Genomic DNA, 21,422 nt, shown 5'->3' with positions numbered 1-21,422 from the left:
AATATTTCTTGAATGAGATTTTTTACTGGAGCATCCTGTGGTGTGCTGCCATCACCCCAGTCCTCTGTGCCATCAACATTCAGCTTCAGGTCCTTCCATGCAGTGCCAACAGAGGGCGCCCCCGGTCCATGAGGCCTCAATATTGCAGAAAGAAGTCCTTGAGTTGCAAAATTCACAGAGACTTAAAGTTAGAGGTTAGTTTTATGATATTAATCTAAAACACAATAATAATATAAATATGACTGACTGCCCTGGTGTTACTGAAATCCATTTCTGCAATTGTGCCGCTCTCTGTGAAAACCCTGTGCATCCAAGTGAGTGTACGCAGGCATACATGCTTGCTTGTGTGTGTATGTGTTGAAGGCAAAAACTCCAGTCACATTGTGCAAAAAGACCCAAAAGAGCGCTGGGCTGGAATCTGGTCCTCCAGCTTGTCATCAGTGTGGTATCACCTGGCCCACGACTGAACTGCCACAGCTTCTCCTTCCTGGACAAAACTGCTATTTTATACCCCTCCGATGGCTTGAGTGTGAATGTTGAAAAAAAGTGAAAGAGAGAGAGGTAGAGGTGAAATCAAATCCCTTTAGCAAACAGCAAAAAGGTCAGTGCTGACGCAGGCCCGGGAAAAGGCAGCCCTCCCTCAAGACTATATTCTTAAGTGGCTAGATTCTATTTGTAGCATTTCGGCGTGTTTACCAACTACCCCACTCCAAAACCAGGTACCTGGGCAAACATACTGGAGAGTTTGGACGACCTCTTGTGTCATCACATGGTGGATAAATTTCAACTGACATTAATGTACTGTCAGACCACAAAACGCGTGTTTATCAGGACAAGAGCCAGTTCACTTTCAATTCAGGAAGTGGATTATCTACAGGATCCAAATTGGAAAGGCTGGTGGTATTCATAAATAATAAAAAGGAAATTAAAAAGAATGGTAGTTTCCTACTAGAATAGACTCAACAAAGCAAGGATGCTGTGGGTTTTTAAAACTGCATGTTACCTTCTTTGCCCAGTGATGATGACGGGATCCACTAACCACCCAAAAGTGCCCAAAAGGGTTCCAATGGTTACCCAAAATACCTAAGAGCCTCAAACAATTACCCATTAGCACCCCAAATCACCCCAAAGTGCTCAGTTACTCAAATATACCCAAAGGTACCCCAGTGGTACCAAACAGGTACCAAGAAGTATCCCAAAGTACTCTAACATATACCGAAAAATACCCCCAAGTGCTTTCATAGATACCCAAAGTATACCTAGGGATTTTTTCATTTGTGTAATTTTAGACATTTTGGGGCCCTTTATGGTACATTTGCATAACTGCTTAAGCATTTAGGGTACATTTTGGTGAAGTTTTGTGCACTCATGAGTATTTTGGGGTACTTTTGGACATTGAACCTTAAAGCAAGAACATCTATGATTTGATTTTCTCATTAGGGGCTGAATTGGGTTTACAGTATCATGGCTGACATGTAGCGTAAGTCAACATCACATACAGTAGCTACCTTGTGCCTTAATCTCCTGTCTTTTTTTGGGACATGCCCACTCTACAAGCAGCAAGGCCTAGAACACCCAGTAACATTTTCATTTATTTCATGTCCCCCCCGCCTCTCTCTCTCTCTCTCTCTCTCTCTCTTCCCCTCTCTCTCACACACACACACACACACACACACACACAGACACAAAACACTGCATGTTCTCACATCGCAGTGAAGCAAAAACAACAAGTTAATGAAATTCATAAATATTCAGATGAAAATAGTCTTGTCGTTGGTGTATATGTGTGTGTACTCGGCCAGCCGTAAGCGACAGGAGGGCACCAGGCAAACGTGCCCGGGCGTCAGACAACTATTTTTGGTACAAGCGGAAAATTTCCAGGGGGATTCTTTGAGGGGGGACAAACAGCAGAAGGTAGGCTAGGAAGAAAGTGAATCTCAGAGTGAGAAACAGAGAGAGAGAAAAAGGAGACTGTGGGAAATATTGACCCTCTGCCACACTCAGTTGGCACTGGAGGTCTGAGTGTGGGTTACCAACAAAACAGGAGAAGGAGTGAGGCCAAACCCATCATTTGGACTGGGATGTGTGTGTGTGTGTGTGTGTGTGTGTGTGTGTGTGTGTAGATTCTGAGGTTCTGGTGGAGCCAAAATTCACCATATCTGGGCATCAGCCTCATAAGGGCTTCACACGGCAAAAAATAGTCTTAACAAGTCTTGTTGTCCTTAAAACAAGCCCTGATCTGCCCCTGGGGCTGAGATCATTTCAGGTGTTTCTGGTCCAGCTGCGTCTCTTTTGAGAATTTATAGTAACAAATTCCGAAATCTTCAAATAAGGCAGATCCCTGTATTGTACTTGTTACAATGGCTATTGAAGTGAGGTTATGTTTTTTTTTTTTTTTTTTTTTTTTTTTTTTTAACTTAAATGAGGAGTTTAGAGAAGGAGGAACGTGAGAGGAGGCGGTGATCAGATGAACAGCTGTTTTTTTTTTTTTCCCCTAGATCCCAAGCACTTTACCTATTACTTGGGTGGGGTGAGAAGACAGAGGAGAACATGTGTAGGAAGAAGACGCTGCTGCCAAACTAAAAGGAGAGTGGAGGAAGAGGAAATTAGAGGGAGGAAAATGAGGCGGGGGAGGAGAAGAAAGCAGTGATGTAGTGGTAAATAAAATCATGACTAAAATGTGGCCTTGAGTGCGCAATCATCCCAAGGCAAACAGCCACCAATACAGCAAAAAAATCAGACTAGTCCAAGAACTCAGGAGGGCGAGCTGGTACCAGAAATGTCCAAAGCAATCAACAGGGGCTCTGGCCACCAACCAAATTCATTTTCATATTCCTCTGCAGTATTGACATTCGGGCCTAGTGGTGACGCTGGAGTGAAGGTCAAATTTCAAGGTTCGATCCTCTAACTAGCATGAATGTTGTCACAAAATTTTATGGCAATGCAAAAACAAGGTTTTGAGATATTAGTGTGCAAGATTAAAAACTTCATTTACTGGTGGTGTTAAAGGAAACTGAGAAATTGCATCTTCGAGTCAAATTGAATGTTGTCACCAAATTTCATGGCAATGCAGGTAAACCTTTTTCAGAGTGTGTAACATTGACAATTTGGCCTCCCTGTGGCGTGAGAGAAAGCCGAGCCGAGGTGTATCCCACACAGACAGGGCACTACCTTTATCTTTCTTTTTGCAGCTAATATTTTTTGACTTTACACATGGCTTGTGGCCCTTGAGCAGGTAGACTCTACATTTATTTGTTTAATAAATGAGTACAATCTCTTCAGTGATGAGTACTAAATTGTTCCAAAGGCAACACAAGGCAGCAGGGCACCCTTGTGGATTTTTACTGTCAGGTTTAATGCACAATAAGAAAAACTTTCTCTGTAAACAGGGCTTGCAGTGTGGGCAGGCAAAAGCAGGTGAAAAAAAAAACCTCCTCTGCTGTGCCCCGCTTTTGTGATGCATTGCAACTGTGAGCAGTGGAAATCAAGGGCAGGGGGCAGAATTTTTAAAATATGCAGTGTATGACAATTACCACTAGGTGGCACAATTCATAATGCCCCATTAATTCGTCATTGTTTGTCAAGTTGGAGTCCTAGTTTGGCACCAAAAGAAGTGCTGGAGGAATGACTGAATTTGTAATAACTTATATGTAAATCCTGTCAACTGCTTGAACAGCCCAAATTCTCAAAATAAATAAATAAATCCCATATAACTCCAGATAAGTTAATTCCAAAAAGAGAACACTCCAGTTACATCCACATACTCTTGATAACCTTTTTCTTTCCATCTCTGCGTTTTTTGTTTTCTTTTTGAATCACTTACCTCAGGCAGCATGGACTTGAACATGTACCAGTTAATACAGAGAGCAGTAGCACAGAGAAAATTGTATTTAGTGTAACTTAGCTTGCAGTAGAGTGGTGCGGATGTATACAAAACAAAACATTATTACTAAATAAAAAAACAAAAAAAAACCCAAAAAACTGATGTTCAACCAACTGTTAACTTTCACACTCCAAAATAAAACTGGCAAGAATCTTCAACAAAGTACCAAGTCACTCGATCATCTCTAAAGTTCGAAGTGAGGTTGTGCTTGTTGTAGTTATGCTTAACTTTACCTGCAAATAGCCGGGCAAACTGTGTTTATAATGTCCATAAACAGGTAAATGTCCACTAATCAACATATGGGACATTAATGCCTTGATTAGGTTGATCATCAAGAGCTCGTCAATTGCAGAAGAAGGAGGAATTCAACCTAAAGCCCCTGTCTATTCACACAAAGTGTTTTGTGTCTTTGTGAAGCTTCCAGAGCGGCCTTGTGTCATGAGAAAGTGAATTGAAACAGTTCATAGTTATAAATACTATATAACCACCAGAAAGCCCTGCTATGGGGAGATAATTATTACATTCAGCCACCAAAACACAGCTGCTAACTATGTTAAAATAATAACAACGTCTAAATCTATGAGTGGTCGAGGGCTGTGAGGAGGAAGTCCAACCACACACTCAAACACTGACACACACACACACACTACCGCAGTGATTGTTGGCCTACATGCACGGTGTGTGTCCACCCAGCAGCTAACCACCTCAGGAGCCAGTTATAAAGCACCAGAGTGATTGTATAGGTCATATATAGAAACTGCCTCAGTTCTACACATGCTGGACACACGCAAGAGTGCACTTTTATCCATGGAGGTGTACAAACACACACACACACACACACACACACACACACATACACATGCTCCTGCACCAGTGTGATGTCTCAGCCATGGCCAGCTGCGTTGAAGTATCTCAAAAAGTATCTCAAATAGCCTCATAATTGCTAAGTCTGTTCCATGTTTCTGTATTTTCCTGACCAACACACACAATCAAAAAGGTTTTATCGCTAAAACTGGCTCCACATGAGAATGTTGTTATAGTTACACAAATACCAACTATGACTATTTATTCATTTTCTATGAAAAGACGTGTACTTTCCCGTACAGCTAAGTGTTATGGATTAAGTGTCCTAGGCCTGTAACTAAGATTATTTAAAGAACCTTAAGATGACAGTTTATGACTGTAAGTGTAAAATATAGAACCAAGGGGGCATAACTTAGTTTTGGTTTGGTTTGAGTGCAAACATTTTGGAGGCATTTGCCCTGGCAGATTTACTGCCAGCGTTCAATGGCTGTTAAAGAGTGTTGCCAGTTGGGGTAAAAGTGGGCATATCTCCAGCGATCCCAGACTCAGGTTTGACACATCAGGATCGAGAGTCATGTTTCATTTCTTGTCAGGAGGCCTGGAATTCCTAGCAGCACCCCTGGGTTCTTACAAATACTCTGGACCCTATTTTGCCCAATAGAAAAGAGAGGAATGCTCTGGAACCACTGTACATTGTCCGATGCTGCTTGACAATCTACATATGTACTGTATAAGCCTCTGACTTTGATCAAATACATAACATTACCATTGACTGGATTTTTTTTTTACTGAAAAATCCGCTGTTCTGATCACAGGAGTGATTTATTTTTTGCAATTTTTTTCCTCCAGTATTAACACAATAGCAATGTTTTTGGCAATAAGCTGGCTTTTCTTAAAGGTTTCTGTGAGTGTATGCATGTATTTTTTTTTTCATCTGTGTGCATGTAGGTGCTTGTCAGCCCCATCTGCATGCCTCTCAATCTTTACAAAGTTGTTGACCTGAATAAGACAAAATTCAACATCAGCGGGCAGTTACGTGAGAAGCTGGAATTCTTAATACCGTTGCATAACTTCTGCCTGAGTGACTGACCAGCTGCTTTTCTACCTGGATGGCAGGCTGAATACTATGCTGCTGGCTAAATGACTAATTGCCATATGATAAATGTTCACTTGATAACTGCCAGGCTATCTATCTGCCCTTGTCAGTGGCTGGATGGCTGACTCCCTGACTGACTGCGTGAATCTATGGCTGATACACTCTTGACTCTGATTACCTGACTAGATAATTTGCTAACTGGCTTCCTGGCCAACTGTCTTTTTGACTCAATGGCTGGCTGACTGACTGTTTTTTATGACTGACAGCCTGGTGAACTGACCGTAGCAGACCGCAAGAGTCCTGTGCCAGTGGCTGCCTCTGCAACAGGTGCGTGTGAATTTTGACAGCAGTGCGCTGCTTGCCTTTTTTCTCCAGGGAGCCTTGCCCAAACTCAGGGAGCACCTTTGCCCTGGCTCACACTTCCTTTGTGTGATGTGCGTTCAGCCAGGAGGCTGTGTCTGTTTCAATCAGTTTATTTACCCTCCCCCAGGGTTAGACTGAATAAAAAACAAAAAACAAAAAAGTTGATGTTGTCCACTGATACAATGGGGTTCCCCCCTGCCCATATTGTCAGTTTGTTTTCTTGTTTTTATGTCAAAAAGCTGACCAGAGAAATCAGTCCATTGGATAACAGGAGCTTAAAGCAGTCTGCAAGGTGATGCAATTTTATTTTCTTTGCATATTTTAATCATTTGATCTTTTGCGTGTGTGTGTGTGTGTGTGTGAATTAGCCTCATTTAACTATTCACTTTAATGCAGTGATATATCTCAAGGATTTTGCCTTTAACATGAGTTCATGAAAAAGTTTTCAGTTGGGTTTTAGTGTCAAATCATGACAAGAATTTATCTATTTTTATTTTTGTGATATGCCAGTGTATCAGGTAGGATCATTTCAGTTGGCTAAGATGCGTTCCATGTATGTCTGATGTTAAGTCTGGCTTTTGTCCTTTGTTGCATGTTGTCATTCTCCTGCTGTCTTTCTGCCCATTCAACTATCTAATTATGCAAAAAATACCTTAAGTTAATTCTTTTAAAAAATGACAACATTTCAGGTAAAAAAATTGGCGCCTACAATACAAAACTTTCAGTATTTGTATTAGCCATCAAAATCCATATTGTGTGCATGTGTGTGTGTGTTTGCACTCCTCTATGCATGTGTGTGTGTCTCCTCATGTATGTAGGGGGTGACTGACGGGAGCCTTTCAGCTGGAGCCTGACCACATCTGTGCCAGTGCAGAGGAAGGAGGGGAAATGCATCCTGGGTAGTTGTGAGATTGAGATCAACAAAACACAAAGTTGGTCTTTGTTTGTCTGGTCGCTGGCACAGCGAGTGGGCCTGAGAGCTTTAACATCAGTAAACTCTGAACCGGGACTGAACTTTCTTTGCTGCAAAAAACGAGAGCGAGCTGAAAGATAAAAAGACAAAACTCTTGACAAAGAATTCAGGTCGGTCATGTGGGCGGTTGAATATATTCTGATGAATTACTGTTTTCAATTGTGGACATCAAACCTTAAAAGTGTCTCAGTTGCACACTTTGCTAAGTCATTTCCCACTTCAGATTGTAATGAGAGAAACTGTCAAAAGCATCAATATAGTGTACATTTCTGTCTTGAACCGTGTTGAGCGCTGCAGATAATACAGGAATGTTTAAGTCTGTTTTAGCAGTTAGTAATTGGCTGATTGTAACTCATGAGTTAACATTCATTCCTCGGTCCACTTATTGTATATTGCTCTTAGACCTCCTCCCTGGACCTCTCCACTCCCTGCAGTTCCCGGAAACACTCAGAGCTTTCCAAAGAGAAATTTAATTTGAAAGTTTGATTCGCGGCTGAATATGCGATGTTGCAGAAATGTGAATGCCAGAATTCCTGAGGCTATCTGGAGCCTGGAGGGACTGATACTAAAATAGCACGGCCACTCAGCTGTAGGTCTGTAACTTATTGACTTCATGAACTAAAAAAAAACTATCATGAACCCCTGAGACAGATAGGAAGAATTATAAAACACATGATTAGGCTGTATTGTACAACTATGTTAAGCTGAGTGTGATTATATCTATAAAATAATAATTGATAGCCTTTAATACATTGATGAGTGAGACAGCCGTTATTACATAAATAAATGAAGTCTGTTTGGATTTGTCTCCACGTGTTTTAATAGTAATTCTGCCATGCACATATAATACCTGGCCAGCCAGGTTTCATTAGTGTAAATTTACTATGGACAAAAGCTGGGAAATATAGCACGAAATTAAACATCCTTATGTTACGTATACAATATTTACATACATATGAATACATAGAAACCAAGACAGAATTTGTCTTATTATATATATATAAAAAAGCTCAGTGACATGTATATGCCGTGCATGCAAGAGCCATTTTGCCATCTACAGGAGAACTCATTATTTGTTTGAATTTGTGTGGTTGGCAATGTATTGGAAATGTAAATGAAAAGAGCAACAATAGCAACGCACCATTTGATAAGACAGACTGTTCAATATTATTTACAACGACATTATGTACAAAAATATACAATCTGTATTTGGACTGCCTGCACAGCTCTACCACTGAGACTAAAGGCAGTAATACACGAGGCAACTCTTTTGAGCAACAATGCCCAAAAGAGTTGCCTTAGCATTGTTGCTCTTCCAGACAGGAGCATCCCAATTCCACAAAACATTTTTGGAATGACATTTGAATCTGTGTCTCCCTTTGTTGCCAGCTGCTGGGAGTTTCTATCCATCTACTTTATCCCCCAAATGACCTGATGTATTACTATTAAGAACTGATGTATAATACATATATGAATGATTGAGATACAACCTCAAATAGCCTGTGCCATGATTTTTTTCCCTTCATTTTTAAAAATTTTGTGAGGCAGCCCAAGTGGTGCTAAATTTGATCACATAGCTGTAGAAAAAGCGGTAAAAATATTTGTTTTGGGCTGCTGTAGTACAGGCCGGCATACTTTTGCTTTAGGTTTCCAAGGTTATCATCTACATAATGCCAGTCCTCCTACATCTTTTTCTGGGCTATTATGGGATGCCTATTCACTTATGACCATAGTGAAATGAGAAGCCTTGAATAAAGTCATGTTACAGTTTTAGTGTCAGAGGTTGGATGAGAGGCAGAATCATTTAGGTATGAATGTAATTGCAGGTTGTGAGATGATAATGAGTGGGTTCGCTGGATGTGAAGTGGCCATGTTTGACAGGTCCTTTGAGAGTGGTTTTTCAGATGACTGCAAAGACTCTGAAGGCTTTTCCACCTGTGGGGTTCGTCAGGCTGGAGAGAGAAGGACACAGAGAGAAGATGGAGACGTGATTATGTAAGCAGTATGCCTTCCAGAGCACGGACAAATTCTGATTTAAAGATGTATTTGAAAATCAACATCGAGTAGCACTGATGAAAGTCATTAAATCTATTGAAAACTTATTTGTATGTGTGTGTGTGTGTGTGGTTAATAACACAGGCCTTTCCACTTTTTCAGTACTGGTCAGTAAAAAAACATCCATTTTTGTGGCTATGTTTGACAAAAATGTATTGGAATACCTCTCTGAAGTGATGCTATTCTGGTAACTTCCACTGTATTGCCTCCTTTTATCCACTGGCATCACATCAAGGTAGCCTCCTGACTCGTTCTGGATCACGCCTGCATGTATAGCCGCTCGACAGATACTGGATTTCTACCGGCAGTTGTGGGAAACGCAGAGGATGAGCGGTCAAACAGCACCATTTACACAAGATTAATTTGGAATAAATGTATGCAAATGACTGCTGCATGCTGCCCAGGTTGCATCAAGTCATGTCAAAGCCACATGGATACTTCAGCATGGTACCTCTACTTATGGTACCTAACTGAGGAACTGGTGGGACTGTGCTAATTTGTCAGTGAGTTGTTACATCTGTTTGAGCATGATGGTTCGATGGCACAGTGCCATGGTGCTCCTCTAAACACCAATATCGGACCGTCTCGGTTGTACCAGACAATATCGGAGTGGCTGACTGACTGTGATGATGAAACAACATGCAAGAACTTACATCAGAGTAATATTTTGTTCCAATGACTCGGGCTCGAGTGTCATGCAGACAGTTCCTTGGACAATACAACCTAAACAAAAAGACAAACATCACTGAGGCTCACAGGATTGCAGTGGGTCAGTGCGTACGTAGCGCTGGGTCAATGTTCTTGCAGTTGAATGGCTGAGATACATTGTATTAAGCTTAGGGATGTTGCCAAAGCCCTCTCAAGTTTGCTGCATTAATGGAGCATGATTATTTTCAAGCAGAGGAGATTTTTAGACGCTGGACTGCTCGGGGGGCAGAAATACTGTCCGTGGTTGAGTTAAACCTCAATGGGCTGAACCAAAGAACCAGTTTTTGGAATGCAAATTAGCTGGTGAACCAGAATGGTAAAGCCAAACTCTTGTCAAAATACGAGCAAAAATATAAATGGCAAAGACAAACATAGAAATGGCAATGTCTTTTTTCATTCAAGACCATGATATTAATCTGCTTGAAAAGTCAGCAGGGTGGTTAACTAGCTTAGTTACATCTGCAGGCTGGTGTGACTGGTTTGAATTTGGAAGGTCACATAGGCTAACCGTTTTCAACAAATAACTAAAAAAATGAAAGAGCGTTACCTGGGACAGTGTCGCACAGGCTTCTTAAAGGGACAGAAAACAGCTACTGTGGTCTCACATGTTATTGCCTTGACTTGGAGAAAAAGAGACAGGAAATAAAAAAAATTACACTATTATTAAATATAGTTTTTCACTAGCAATACTATGACTATATCAGCATTGTCAAAAGTGAGTGAGTGTATGTTTCCTACCAGGCACTGTGGCTACTTTGAAGGAATTTGCACTCCTGTTTTTCCTGTAAATTTAAACAGATAAAAATGTAAAGGCGGCATTGTGCTGTGCAGATTGAACATCATATTCTTCATCAACCCTGTCTCAAGGGAGTTTGTGCAATAGTCATAATTTTTTTTTTTTTTTTTTTTTTTTTTGTGCATATAGACCCAAATTAAATTCACATCCATGAACACAAATTTTTATTTACCATAAGTGGCTAAAACCACTTCCAGTAGAGGCTATATTTCGGTAACTTTAGCCAACAAAAATGTATTTCCAGGTGGGGAAAGGTTGGGTTCAGGCACAAAAACAACTTGGTGAAGGTTAGGGAAAGGTTAGGCTTAGGCACCAAAACCAGAGACTGAAAAGGACCCTGGTGTCACCTCAGACTCAAACTCGGTTCACTTGAGTGAAAGTCCCATCCATGATCCCACCACCCTCCTTCTGCGGACTGTGTGGCTCTTTATGTTACCCCACGATATGTGGTGAAGGCATGAAATATACTTCTAAATTAAAATACATCACTTTTAGAGTAATGCTGACTATAACCAAAAAAATGGACAATTCATGTCCGTGGACACGAATTGTGACTATTTCACAAACTGCTGTGAGACCAGGCTGATTCAATCTCAGCAAAAACATCTTTCTGGATTAGATTAAAATATGTAAACACATAAACCAAACAGAGAGACTAACCCGACTGACTGGATGCCATTTTTGTATGACTTGGTGAATTGCTGTTTTCTGCCTAGTCTGGTCACATCCAGCCATCCGCCGTCGTTGTCAATAATCCCGGCATGTATCCCAGCTGCACACACGCTGGATTGCTGGAGAAAGAGACAAAGACAAGCCCATCTTGGATGTTTCTCCAGAGTGACGGCAACAGTGAAGTGAGCCACTTTGAATCCTCTTTCAGTTGAGAATATCCAGGCAGCGAAAATGAATGATTATCGTTATCAATTCCCTAACTGGGAGCTGTTAAAGTGTCCTTGAGCAAGGCAGTTAACCCTCAACTGCTACAACAGAACAGTAGAATTGCTTGGTTTATAAGGAGCAGCTCCCATCACTGTAAGTATATGAGCATGAGACAAGACATGGCTGAACAACTTTTAAAGGAAAATTTATTACTATTATTATTATTATTATTACTGTTCCATATTATTATTTACCATGTCATAATATCCGGTCCCGACAACTTTTCCAGGCCTGTCACGACAACCAGGAGGACACTCGTACCTGTGGGCAGAGAGAAGAGTTCAGGGAGCAAAACGTCAGCATTGGTGCTTTGCCATTACTGTATATTGTAACACATCAGTAGAGTTTATTTACTAAAATTTCATAGCCCATAAACAAAAACAAGAAGCCATACAATTATTAATAATCGATGCATTTTTCTACAGGCAATAAACCGTCATATATATACAGTGTAGTCCTGGTGAGATAATGTGAATAGTGTTAGAAAGCTGGGTTTGACACACAGGGCAATACAATAAGTGTGAAAAAGCTAAGACAACAATGGGAAAGTATTTAAAAGTTCATTTGCGATGCTTTTCTGTAATGGACAAATTATTGTACCTAACACTATCCCAATTATTCCTACCAATCTGCTAGACTCGTAACACAAATACCTAAATTTATTTGCAGTATTACCCTAAATATGTGAGTGTGTACCTGTTGCAGGTTGTTCCCTTGCACTGATCTCTCAGCTTCGTCTCACACTCCACCTGTTGGCCTAAAACAAGAAACAAGAGCGCAATTCACACCATCACTTCATTTCAAAAGTCTGCAATTAATTTTAGCGGAGAGAAAATGAGACAAAGAAGAAGGATTATATCATAAGTGTCCCGTCTACAGAGGTGCAGCATGGTGTGAGCAGTTCTTACACATCTGCTCTGTGCTGACGACCTGGCTCCTCCCCTGGTTGTCACTGGGTGAGGGGTTGGGGCTCTGGGCTCGGGGCTGGGGCTCCCTGTCCCTCACTGGGTCTGGTTCGGGTTCAATGTAGTTGGTCTCCTCAATCTCCGGAGCTGGACGCCTCTCAACACCCCCATCTGAACAAATCAACCAGTCACAGAGCAGCTTTATAACACGACCAGTTACTCACTTAGTTTCAACTTAGTTCATTTTTTATTAGAAATTATCACTTCCTTACATGAACGCATTTAAATATGCATCTCTATTCTCACATTATTAACTTCTGTGAATTACAAGTACAAGGAGGACAAACATTTCGAAAGTCAATTTTCCAGCAGCCTTTCATCTGGTAGGTGGTACCGTTGAGAGTTTTAGCTCCATTTACACTGAAAGAGCAGAGCCTGCTTCCTGTTCTGTCCCATAAAGCAATTCATCCTGGTGGCACGGAATCACTACTTTTATGTGCACACACACACACACACACACACACACACATACAAATATATATTGTGAGTAACCACGATACAGCAGGATATTTGATTACTCAAAACCCCTGGATTAAATGTTAGGGGTAATGAGGGTTTTTTTCAGGGGATGTATGCTGTGTGTTTATTGTGTCAGTCACCTCGTGCTTTTTTTCAGTTTTCCAGCAGAAATCTACCAGTCCTTTTTTGTCCAGATTTCTCTCAAACCCTTACCCTGATTATATAAAACTGGTTTCTTGTTTCAATGCAGTTTCGAAACTGGACACAGTGTAATACAAGGGGACTAACTCAAAGACCATAGTGCATGTAAACTCAGTGAATGTAACATGCAGTATAGAGCAGCAGAGGCTGACATAGTCTATTTATAGTAACTACACTAAATTCTCAAAGTTAATGTGGTAATAATTCCTTGAAATGCAGCACTTTGCACTTTTAACAAGACAGGAGCACGCTCAGGACAAAACGGTGGAGGAAGGGGATGGATAATGAGCAGGAGGGGTTGCTACCTCGTAACAACCACTGATCACTGAACAACTGTCCTCGGACAACAGCTAGTTTTACAGACCACATGGTGAAGGCATATACAAGAATGTGAGGACAAAAACCAAGCATCCTTTCCCAAACATACCTTTGTAACAGAGGTTGTCCCTGCAGCCTCCTGCATAGCTGGCCGGGCAGGCAGAGCAGGGAGCTCCATGCTTGTATGGAGCATGACCCCACCAGTTCCCCCTGAAAACCAAAAATAAGAAGTGTATGACAGCAGAGAGGGACAAAATGGACATCTAACTGCAAGGCTTAGACACAAAGCTGTTCAACAAATCCGATTTTTTCTTTTATAGTTTAAACAAATCTTGATACTGATGTTGTTGAATGACAAGAGACAAAGGAGGTGTAATGAAGGGCTCTGTGAATCGGTAGTTGTCTGTCATAAACTTTCCATTTGCAGCATCATGTAATTAAACCAGGTTTTATTATACTTATGCGCTTAATTGCTGCACCAATCAAGACAGACATCTGTATGATAAATCCTTTGCACTTTGAACTGATAATTGCAGCATATCCAGACACTTGATGCTGTGTTTGAAATAGAATAATTACAAAATCTGGTGAAAACTCTTGATTAGCATGAAAAGTATTTGTTTTAATTGATGCCTGTAAATATATTATTTGTCTTTCTCTTCTTGGTGCTTCTTTTCCAACTTGACGCTCTTGAAAATGAGGACCACATCCCTCAATGTGATTTCTGAGTCTTAAATAATAACATGAAATGTATTATTAAAGTAGGCATTGTGAGAGAGGCATCTGTATCACATTTAGTCCACTGCTGCTGTGGGGAAGCAGAGACGTACGGTGGGGAGTAGTTGCAGACCAGATAGACAGCTTTAGCCCAGATCATTCCCCACACGTTCATGTTGTAGCACACGTTTATGGCACAGCCAATACGGCTGCTAGTCGCCCACACCATCTGCAAAATCAAACAGATGTAAAAACAAAGGAAGTCAAGCCATGGTTCTCACATTTCTCAGGGTGTGGCCGGATTTTTCAAAAGGCCAAAGTCCACAATTAATGTAAAAAGTGCCACTCTGTCTCAAGTAAGGATTAAACCATGTATTAAATATGATGCTTTTCTCCAATGCAGCATCCAAGTTACAAGTGGACCAGTTACATTTGCAGATTCTAATTCAGTTTTTGTTTAAGACCGGTCTCACCACCTTCATTTTACTTGGTTGTGAATGTCAAGGTAAATATGTCATGGTGATAAATAGCATGTAATGATTTTTTTTTAATTTCTTTGAATTTACCCCCAAATCATCATTATTTCCCTCAATATTTACCAAAATCCTAAACTTTTACCTTTGCTGTGTCACCCTAATCATTCTGAACATTCCAAATGATGTTGCAAACTTAATTTATTAATTCTATTTGATGGCTTTCCTGTCGAACTCCAATATAACTAAACTGTGCAGAACTTAAGTTGATTTTCAAGTTGCACATGTAAATGCAATCTCAAGATTTCATGATATTCCAGAGAGTCGATGACCAGCAGCAACCCCAGTTTCATTTTTATGATGTAGTGGATTTGAAATATTCATCTACAATGTGTTTTGCTGACACAGTAAAAGTAAAACTTTTACATGTTGGTGTATGTGGGGGTGATTTCAAAGAAGTTTCAGATGCGTTATTTGCTCATGCAAAAATGCTTGCTAAAAAGAAGAGTTACCAAAAGTAAGTAGATGGGGAAATGAATGAAAGGCATGAGGCTGCTCATGGTGTTAAAAAAGGTAATTTATACATTTTCATACAAGTCAGCATCTGGTATGCTGTTCTCCATCAGTGACTGATGCAAAATGATTCATGTAATGTAATGTAATAATTAATCAAAGTTTTTACATTTGCTGTTGTGAAGGTCTACGCCAGGCAATTTTTAGATGCGAAGCACCTTTATGAGCTGTAAGGGAAATTCACTCACTCACTCACTCACTCACTCACTCACTCACTCACTCACTCACTCACTCACTCACTCACTCACAGGGTCACCCTTAGCTGTAGGGTGCACTCTATTTGGACAAGCTTAAAAGTGTTTAAAAAGTGTGTGGGCAGAGCTGTAGTAGTGACTGGCTATAACCAGAATTATGTTACTGTAGAGGAGAAAACAATAAATTAACCATTACTGGCTCTTCCCTAAAACCAACCTGAAAATTCAAAAATCTTTGTGCTTCTGCAGCATTGTGATGGAAATCCAGTGACAGTCTCACTATGATTTGAAGATGTGTCGTCGGGTCAGGTTCATTCATTCATTCATTTCATCTTCTAAACCGCTTATCCTCACTAGGGTCGCGGGGGGGTGCTGGAGCCTATCCCAGCGCTCATAGGGCGAAGGCAAGGAAACACCCTGGACAGGTCGTCAGTCCATCGCAGGGCGGGTCAGGTTGTGACTGACAATTTTGCTGTTTTAAAGATCTACATGTATCATTTATGTTCAATTTGCCTGTTGATGGTAACTCAAAAATTTCAAACTAGGCTATTAGATTACTTCCATTCCAAAGCACCCAAAATAAATAAATAAACAAATAAATGAAGTTACATTTCACACATCAACTTGCTGAACGTAAGTGCAAGTAAGGTGTCCTTTGCATCGATGACACTGTGTGTCTTTGTTTTGGAACAAAATAGAAGAAGAACTGGGCATTCAGCTTGCAGCATGGTATTTAACAGCACAGTAACCATAAGGCACAACAAGGACAAAGATCTCAGCTGGTGTATTATTATTATTATTATTATTATTATTACAGGACACTGTTTATGCATTAAGGAATATGATGAAAGCCTTACCTGAGTGTAGTGAGTGCAGACAGGCCCAGAGCATCTGAAGGGACAGTGTGGGTTACACTCCTGGGGGTACGGGTAGCTGTAGTACCTCACCTCATCATACCAGGCCTGGACATGGAAGGTAGGGGGCCGGTCCCTGATGTGATTTATTAAAAAAATAAAGTATTGATAATACCACCAAGTCTGTTCTTTTTTCAAAATGATGAAACACAGCTTCATTTATCAAGTGACAGACAGGCCTTTTGGACAGCAGACCAGGGAAACACGGGGTGTGCTGTAACAAAATGATGTTGCTTTTTTCAACCAGATCAAACAGCAGTGATTAAGTGCGCCCCTCCTCTCCCCTGCTGTCGTGTCGGTGCATACACACCTGCCCCAGTGTGCACCCAGGTTCTGTCCTATTTGTGTCAACATGTGGCTCGGTCCATGTTCCCAACGGCAGGCATGTGCCCAGTGCTCCGCGCTCCTCTCCAACTCATAATCCCACACCTGGAGAACACACACACACACACACACACACACACACACACACACGCACACACACACACACACACACACATATACACACATAATCAGTGTGTCCGTGAGATAAATGAAATTCACAAGGCTTTGCATGCATGCATGCAGTGCATGCATGCAGAATTAGGCAGCACATTTGTGTTTGTTCACACACATAAACAGCAGAACATATTAGGAAAAATTCAAACGACTGTGGTGGCAGACTGTAAGGAGTACAAACAGGAATAATCTCACTGTCTGAGTTACACTGCAGTAAATAGAGCCAAAGAGCCAAAGAGCCAAAGTTGATGTGACTAAACAGAAAATGGCAAAGCAGAGACTATGGTCAAAATATAGGTGAAAATGTAAGTTGCACGTTTCATTAAATCTTGCGGTACTCATGATGTTGATGTCAGAAGGCTGGTTACCTTGTTTACCTAAGAAGCTGCAGGCCAGTGGGGCTAGCTCTGACTTGAGCCCTTAACACATGCATTGGCTCTTGCACTGAGCTAACTGTAGACCAGGACTAGGTTAGCCCTAATTCACATTCATACTGGCCTGGGTTAATGATCCACATTGTAAATCAAAGCCCATGGTTAATCTCTTCAGAACTCTCCGTGCACAGTTTTGATTGGACAAGAAGCATTCTAATGCTTTTGTTCTAAGCTCAATTCACACTGCACACCTTAACCCTGACGTTCTAGACCAGGGGTCACCAATCATGTGCCATGGAGGGCCGAGAGGCTGCAGGTTTTCATTCCAACCAAGACCTCCACCAGGTGACTTCACTGATCACCTCACCTTGTATCAGAAAGGAGGAGCTAATCAGTGAAATCACCTGGTGGAGGTCTTGGTTGGAATGAAAACCTGCAGCCTCTCGGCCCTCCATGGCACATGATTGGTGACCCCTGTTCTAGACTCTCCAAAAAATAACTGATAACTCTGCTCCACAGTGGGCTTTAGTAAAGAAAGGTTTTGACCACAGGAACTTTCCCCAGGGACTAGGAGCCTTTTGAGGAACTGTCTGTGTTTCGACCGCAGGGACCAGGACCAAGTGTAGCTCTGGGGACGTTATTTTATTCCACAAAAAGCCTTTGCTCAGGGGGTAGCACTTTGCAACAGCCCAGAAACTTTACGGGTGCGGGCTTGCAGGGATGACTGCTGCTGCTTCAACTTGTGTACTGCTTCATCCATAATACAAGGAAGTACTCTAGTATTGATTCAGAATCAGTTTAGGGCGAGGATAGGGTATTTCTCTTGGTTTGATAACATTGAAAGTGAACTTAGGCTTTGGTGATTAACTTCCTGACTTATAAAAAAAAAGAAAACGAGCGATAGATAACGTGATCAAGCTGAGAGCACAGACGAGAGTGAGAGAGAAAGACTGCATGGGAAAGTTTTTGGAACAGGTTTGATTTTTGTGATTTTTTCACAACAAACGTAATAAATTGGTGGAACTATTTCATAGACTCTCAAGAAGGTGTAAACACTGCACGCACAAACTCAGCGATGTGGCAGCTCAGCCATCACACATGCCTGGATCTTCTTGGATCTCTGACGCAGCACTGAAACACTGCTACTATCAGCTCTGCAGAAAAGTGTGGTGAATAGACTGACCCGGGATCGGCTCTTTATGTTGCAGTGTTTTGAGGCTGTGCCCTGACGATCAGCACATCCAGCTGAGAGGCTGATCACCACAGAAACTGAAATGAACCCAGTCAGTGTTTTATGATCACCCGGTGGGCACTTTTCCCACGGCACAGTTTGGATCACCTGTCAACCTCCTTGCTGCTCTTGACATCTTCTCAGGATTGAATGGAACCGGTGTTTTCTTTGGTCTCCTATTACAAATTTCACAACAAATATAATGACAAAACGCATTGAACTCAGTGTGCAAGGATTTCTGTGCGGAACGATTTTTGTCAGACAATGGATTAAATAAACATATGAAAAATATGGACTTGGTATGCATAGGCCTTAAGGGTGGAAATACCCCATATTTTACCTCCAAGGCTGCAACAATTGTTAGTCCAGGGCTAAGAGTGAAAAGGGGCCTTGAAAGGTCAGCTTTACTAACTAGCTAGTTAGATAAAATAACTTGGAATGTTTTTTCCCCAGTTAGAAGCAATAGCACTAGTCTTCATAACATTAGATTCCTTCTCTCTTACCCCATAACGTCTTTACACTGGGCTTCATTCTTGCTACATGCTATATCTTAGCCAGAAAAAAAGGTTCTTTGCCTCTGCCCGCTGAGGTTTGCCTTAACCAGTGAGAACATTTCTGCCCTCAGAGCAGCAGCTGCCTCCGAGAAATGTTTGCACAACTCAAACTTCAATCTGGCTCATCTTGGTGATACACTGGGTCGCCAGTGCAACATATTTTCAGTGTTGTGGATTTTATCCTGCACTTTTGTCAGGTCATCCTGTCATTCCCTTCAAACAACAACCAAGTTTTGTTTTAAAAAAAATAAATAAAAAGAGGTGCACATACTAAAAGTGTAATCTAAGAGAGACATGCTCCTTTCATGCTGAGCGTGCTCTCCAGTGTTTAGTATTGTGGTTGTTGTACCTGCCTCCCACAACTTTAACACACTGTAGTCAAAAGCAAGGCTCCTATCAAACACACACATGTGCATGCACTCACACACACACAAGAGACAGAGAACCAGCAGCAGCACCTCAGTTTGCAGCTCAGTGCTACTATTCTCTGTGGTTGTGTCAGAGCTTGATTCCAGTAAGTTTTGGTTTTATAAAACAAGAGAAGGAAAAAAAAAAAAAAGTAAACGTCTTACAGCTGCTGAACAGAGAGTTTTTGTTTGGGGCCTTGATGCCGTTTTTACAGTAAAACCACTTGCTCTGTGTGCGTCAACTTGTTACAAAAATTAAACTCAATTGAGGTCCAAAGACCTGGAAACTATTCACACACCTCTAGTTTTGGACAAAGAAGACCTGCACGGGCACGGGGCTTGAGGAATTCAAACACTGCAGCAAAGTGAGTTGCACTGTTGACATCGTTGGGGGTGGGGGAGAAGAATAGGCACAGTGTGCTCTGCTGTTGGCATACTGTTTGGTCGCATTAAGGCTATCACACATCAAAACTAATAGGATAATGCTTAGGTGTGGAGTTGTAACTGCTGTGATTGACCACCATAATGTGTTCCACATGTCTGGTGAGGGTAGCAGACTGTGCACACTGTTGTCCATTCACCATGGTCTCGCCCTCCGTTCAGGGCTGATTCGCACACTTGCAGGAGTGATATTTCCACTCTGTAGTGCTTTGGCCACACTCCAGTAGCCTAGTGGGTAAGATATCAACACACAGGAGTGGTTTTCTGCTCGAACACAGTTTATGCTTGCTGAGTGATATTGCATTGGCCCAGGCTCAGCTAGTAAGGCCATGACACCGGTGATCAGCTGCACCAGTGATTATCACCAAATGTATGTAAAGTGCTCCTTTCTAAAACATTTTATATCTAATTTTGGGGAAAAAAAGTTCATTACTTAATAGTTTAAAATTTTAGAGACTTTAGTTGGTAAAGTAAGGGATTAAAAATGCAGTATCCTTCAGAGAGTTAATTTTGTCCATTAATCATTTATTTTGTCACTTTTACAAATGGTGAATATCTCGCTTTGAAATGAAACCTTTTAATTTTGTCTCTTAAAACCCCTTCTGTTACCTACTTTGCTTTTATTTCATACACTGGCAGTCGCGATCCCTGCTTTTTAACTGAATACTCTGACATGTTGGCCAAAATACACTTTTTCCAACTTACCCAGACTGAGACAAGATGTTGGATACCATTTTCACCTCTGTATGACCGGTGACTTGGTTCCTGTGGGTAGCATTTTGTGTTAGCTTAGCATCAAGACTTAAAGTCTATGGGAGTCATTAGCATAGCTTTGTCAAAGTGAAAAAATAAACCTTACTGCAACTCTGAAGCTGTCTTATTTACACGGTGTATCATTTGGATTTAAAATATATGTATTGTTATTTAAAAAAAAGGGAGTCAAGTTAATTTGTGCTGGATCTACTTATATCTTCAGCTGTGTGGATGACTGCGATAGATGGAAGGACACATGTGTTCAGCAGTTATAGTTCCACTATCTAAGTTCTCCTAAAACTATAAAAAATAATAAAAATCCAAGACGGATATTTCAAATACACATGATACACTATGATAATAAGACAGCATCAGTGTCGCAATAAGCTAAGCTAATGACTCCTATAGACTTCAAGTTTTTATGCTAAGCTAACGCAAAATGCTACTGACTGGAGCTGAACCAGTGGACGTACAGAGCTGAGAATGGTGTCAAACATCTCGTCTGTGTCTGGGTAGGGCAGAAAAAGGGTTCCTATAAGTTAAGACTGCTCATCACAGCCCACGCAGCATTTTCTTCCACAGGTTATGACGGAGTTTAAGTTCAGCATGAAGCTTTCACTGACTTTCTCACTAATGATCTTCGTCAGCTCATTATTTTCTCCATGCTCTTGTTATTCTTCATGCTCAATTATCCAGCAAAGAGGAAGATGGACTGCCCACCCGCCTTGGGAGA

The 21,422-nt window shown here is 41.2% G+C and overlaps 1 protein-coding gene across 2 annotated transcripts in view; it reads right to left on the bottom strand.

The window, feature by feature from the left end:
* Positions 1-7,932: 7,932 nt before the first annotated feature.
* Positions 7,933-21,422, bottom strand: part of LOC115374619 (cysteine-rich secretory protein LCCL domain-containing 1-like) — a 25,258-nt gene continuing 11,768 nt past the window's right edge. For both annotated transcript variants that reach the window (XM_030073607.1, XM_030073608.1), the window contains exons 3-15: positions 16,742-16,860; positions 16,375-16,507; positions 14,391-14,506; positions 13,670-13,770; positions 12,526-12,693; positions 12,314-12,374; positions 11,812-11,878; positions 11,339-11,469; positions 10,621-10,664; positions 10,430-10,502; positions 9,828-9,897; positions 9,339-9,472; positions 7,933-9,071 (exon numbers count right to left, since the gene is read on the bottom strand). In XM_030073607.1, coding sequence (XP_029929467.1) covers positions 9,020-9,071; positions 9,339-9,472; positions 9,828-9,897; positions 10,430-10,502; positions 10,621-10,664; positions 11,339-11,469; positions 11,812-11,878; positions 12,314-12,374; positions 12,526-12,693; positions 13,670-13,770; positions 14,391-14,506; positions 16,375-16,507; positions 16,742-16,860 — 1,269 coding nt within the window. In that variant the 3' untranslated portion in view covers positions 7,933-9,019. The remainder of the gene's footprint in view (positions 9,072-9,338; positions 9,473-9,827; positions 9,898-10,429; positions 10,503-10,620; positions 10,665-11,338; positions 11,470-11,811; positions 11,879-12,313; positions 12,375-12,525; positions 12,694-13,669; positions 13,771-14,390; positions 14,507-16,374; positions 16,508-16,741; positions 16,861-21,422) is intronic.

The sequence above is a fragment of the Myripristis murdjan genome, chromosome 17, assembly GCF_902150065.1.
Source record: "Myripristis murdjan chromosome 17, fMyrMur1.1, whole genome shotgun sequence".
In the NCBI taxonomy this organism is placed as follows: Eukaryota; Metazoa; Chordata; class Actinopteri; order Holocentriformes; family Holocentridae; genus Myripristis; species Myripristis murdjan.
Note: the sequence above shows the minus strand (reverse complement) of the source record. Positions and strands in the feature narration are given on the sequence as shown.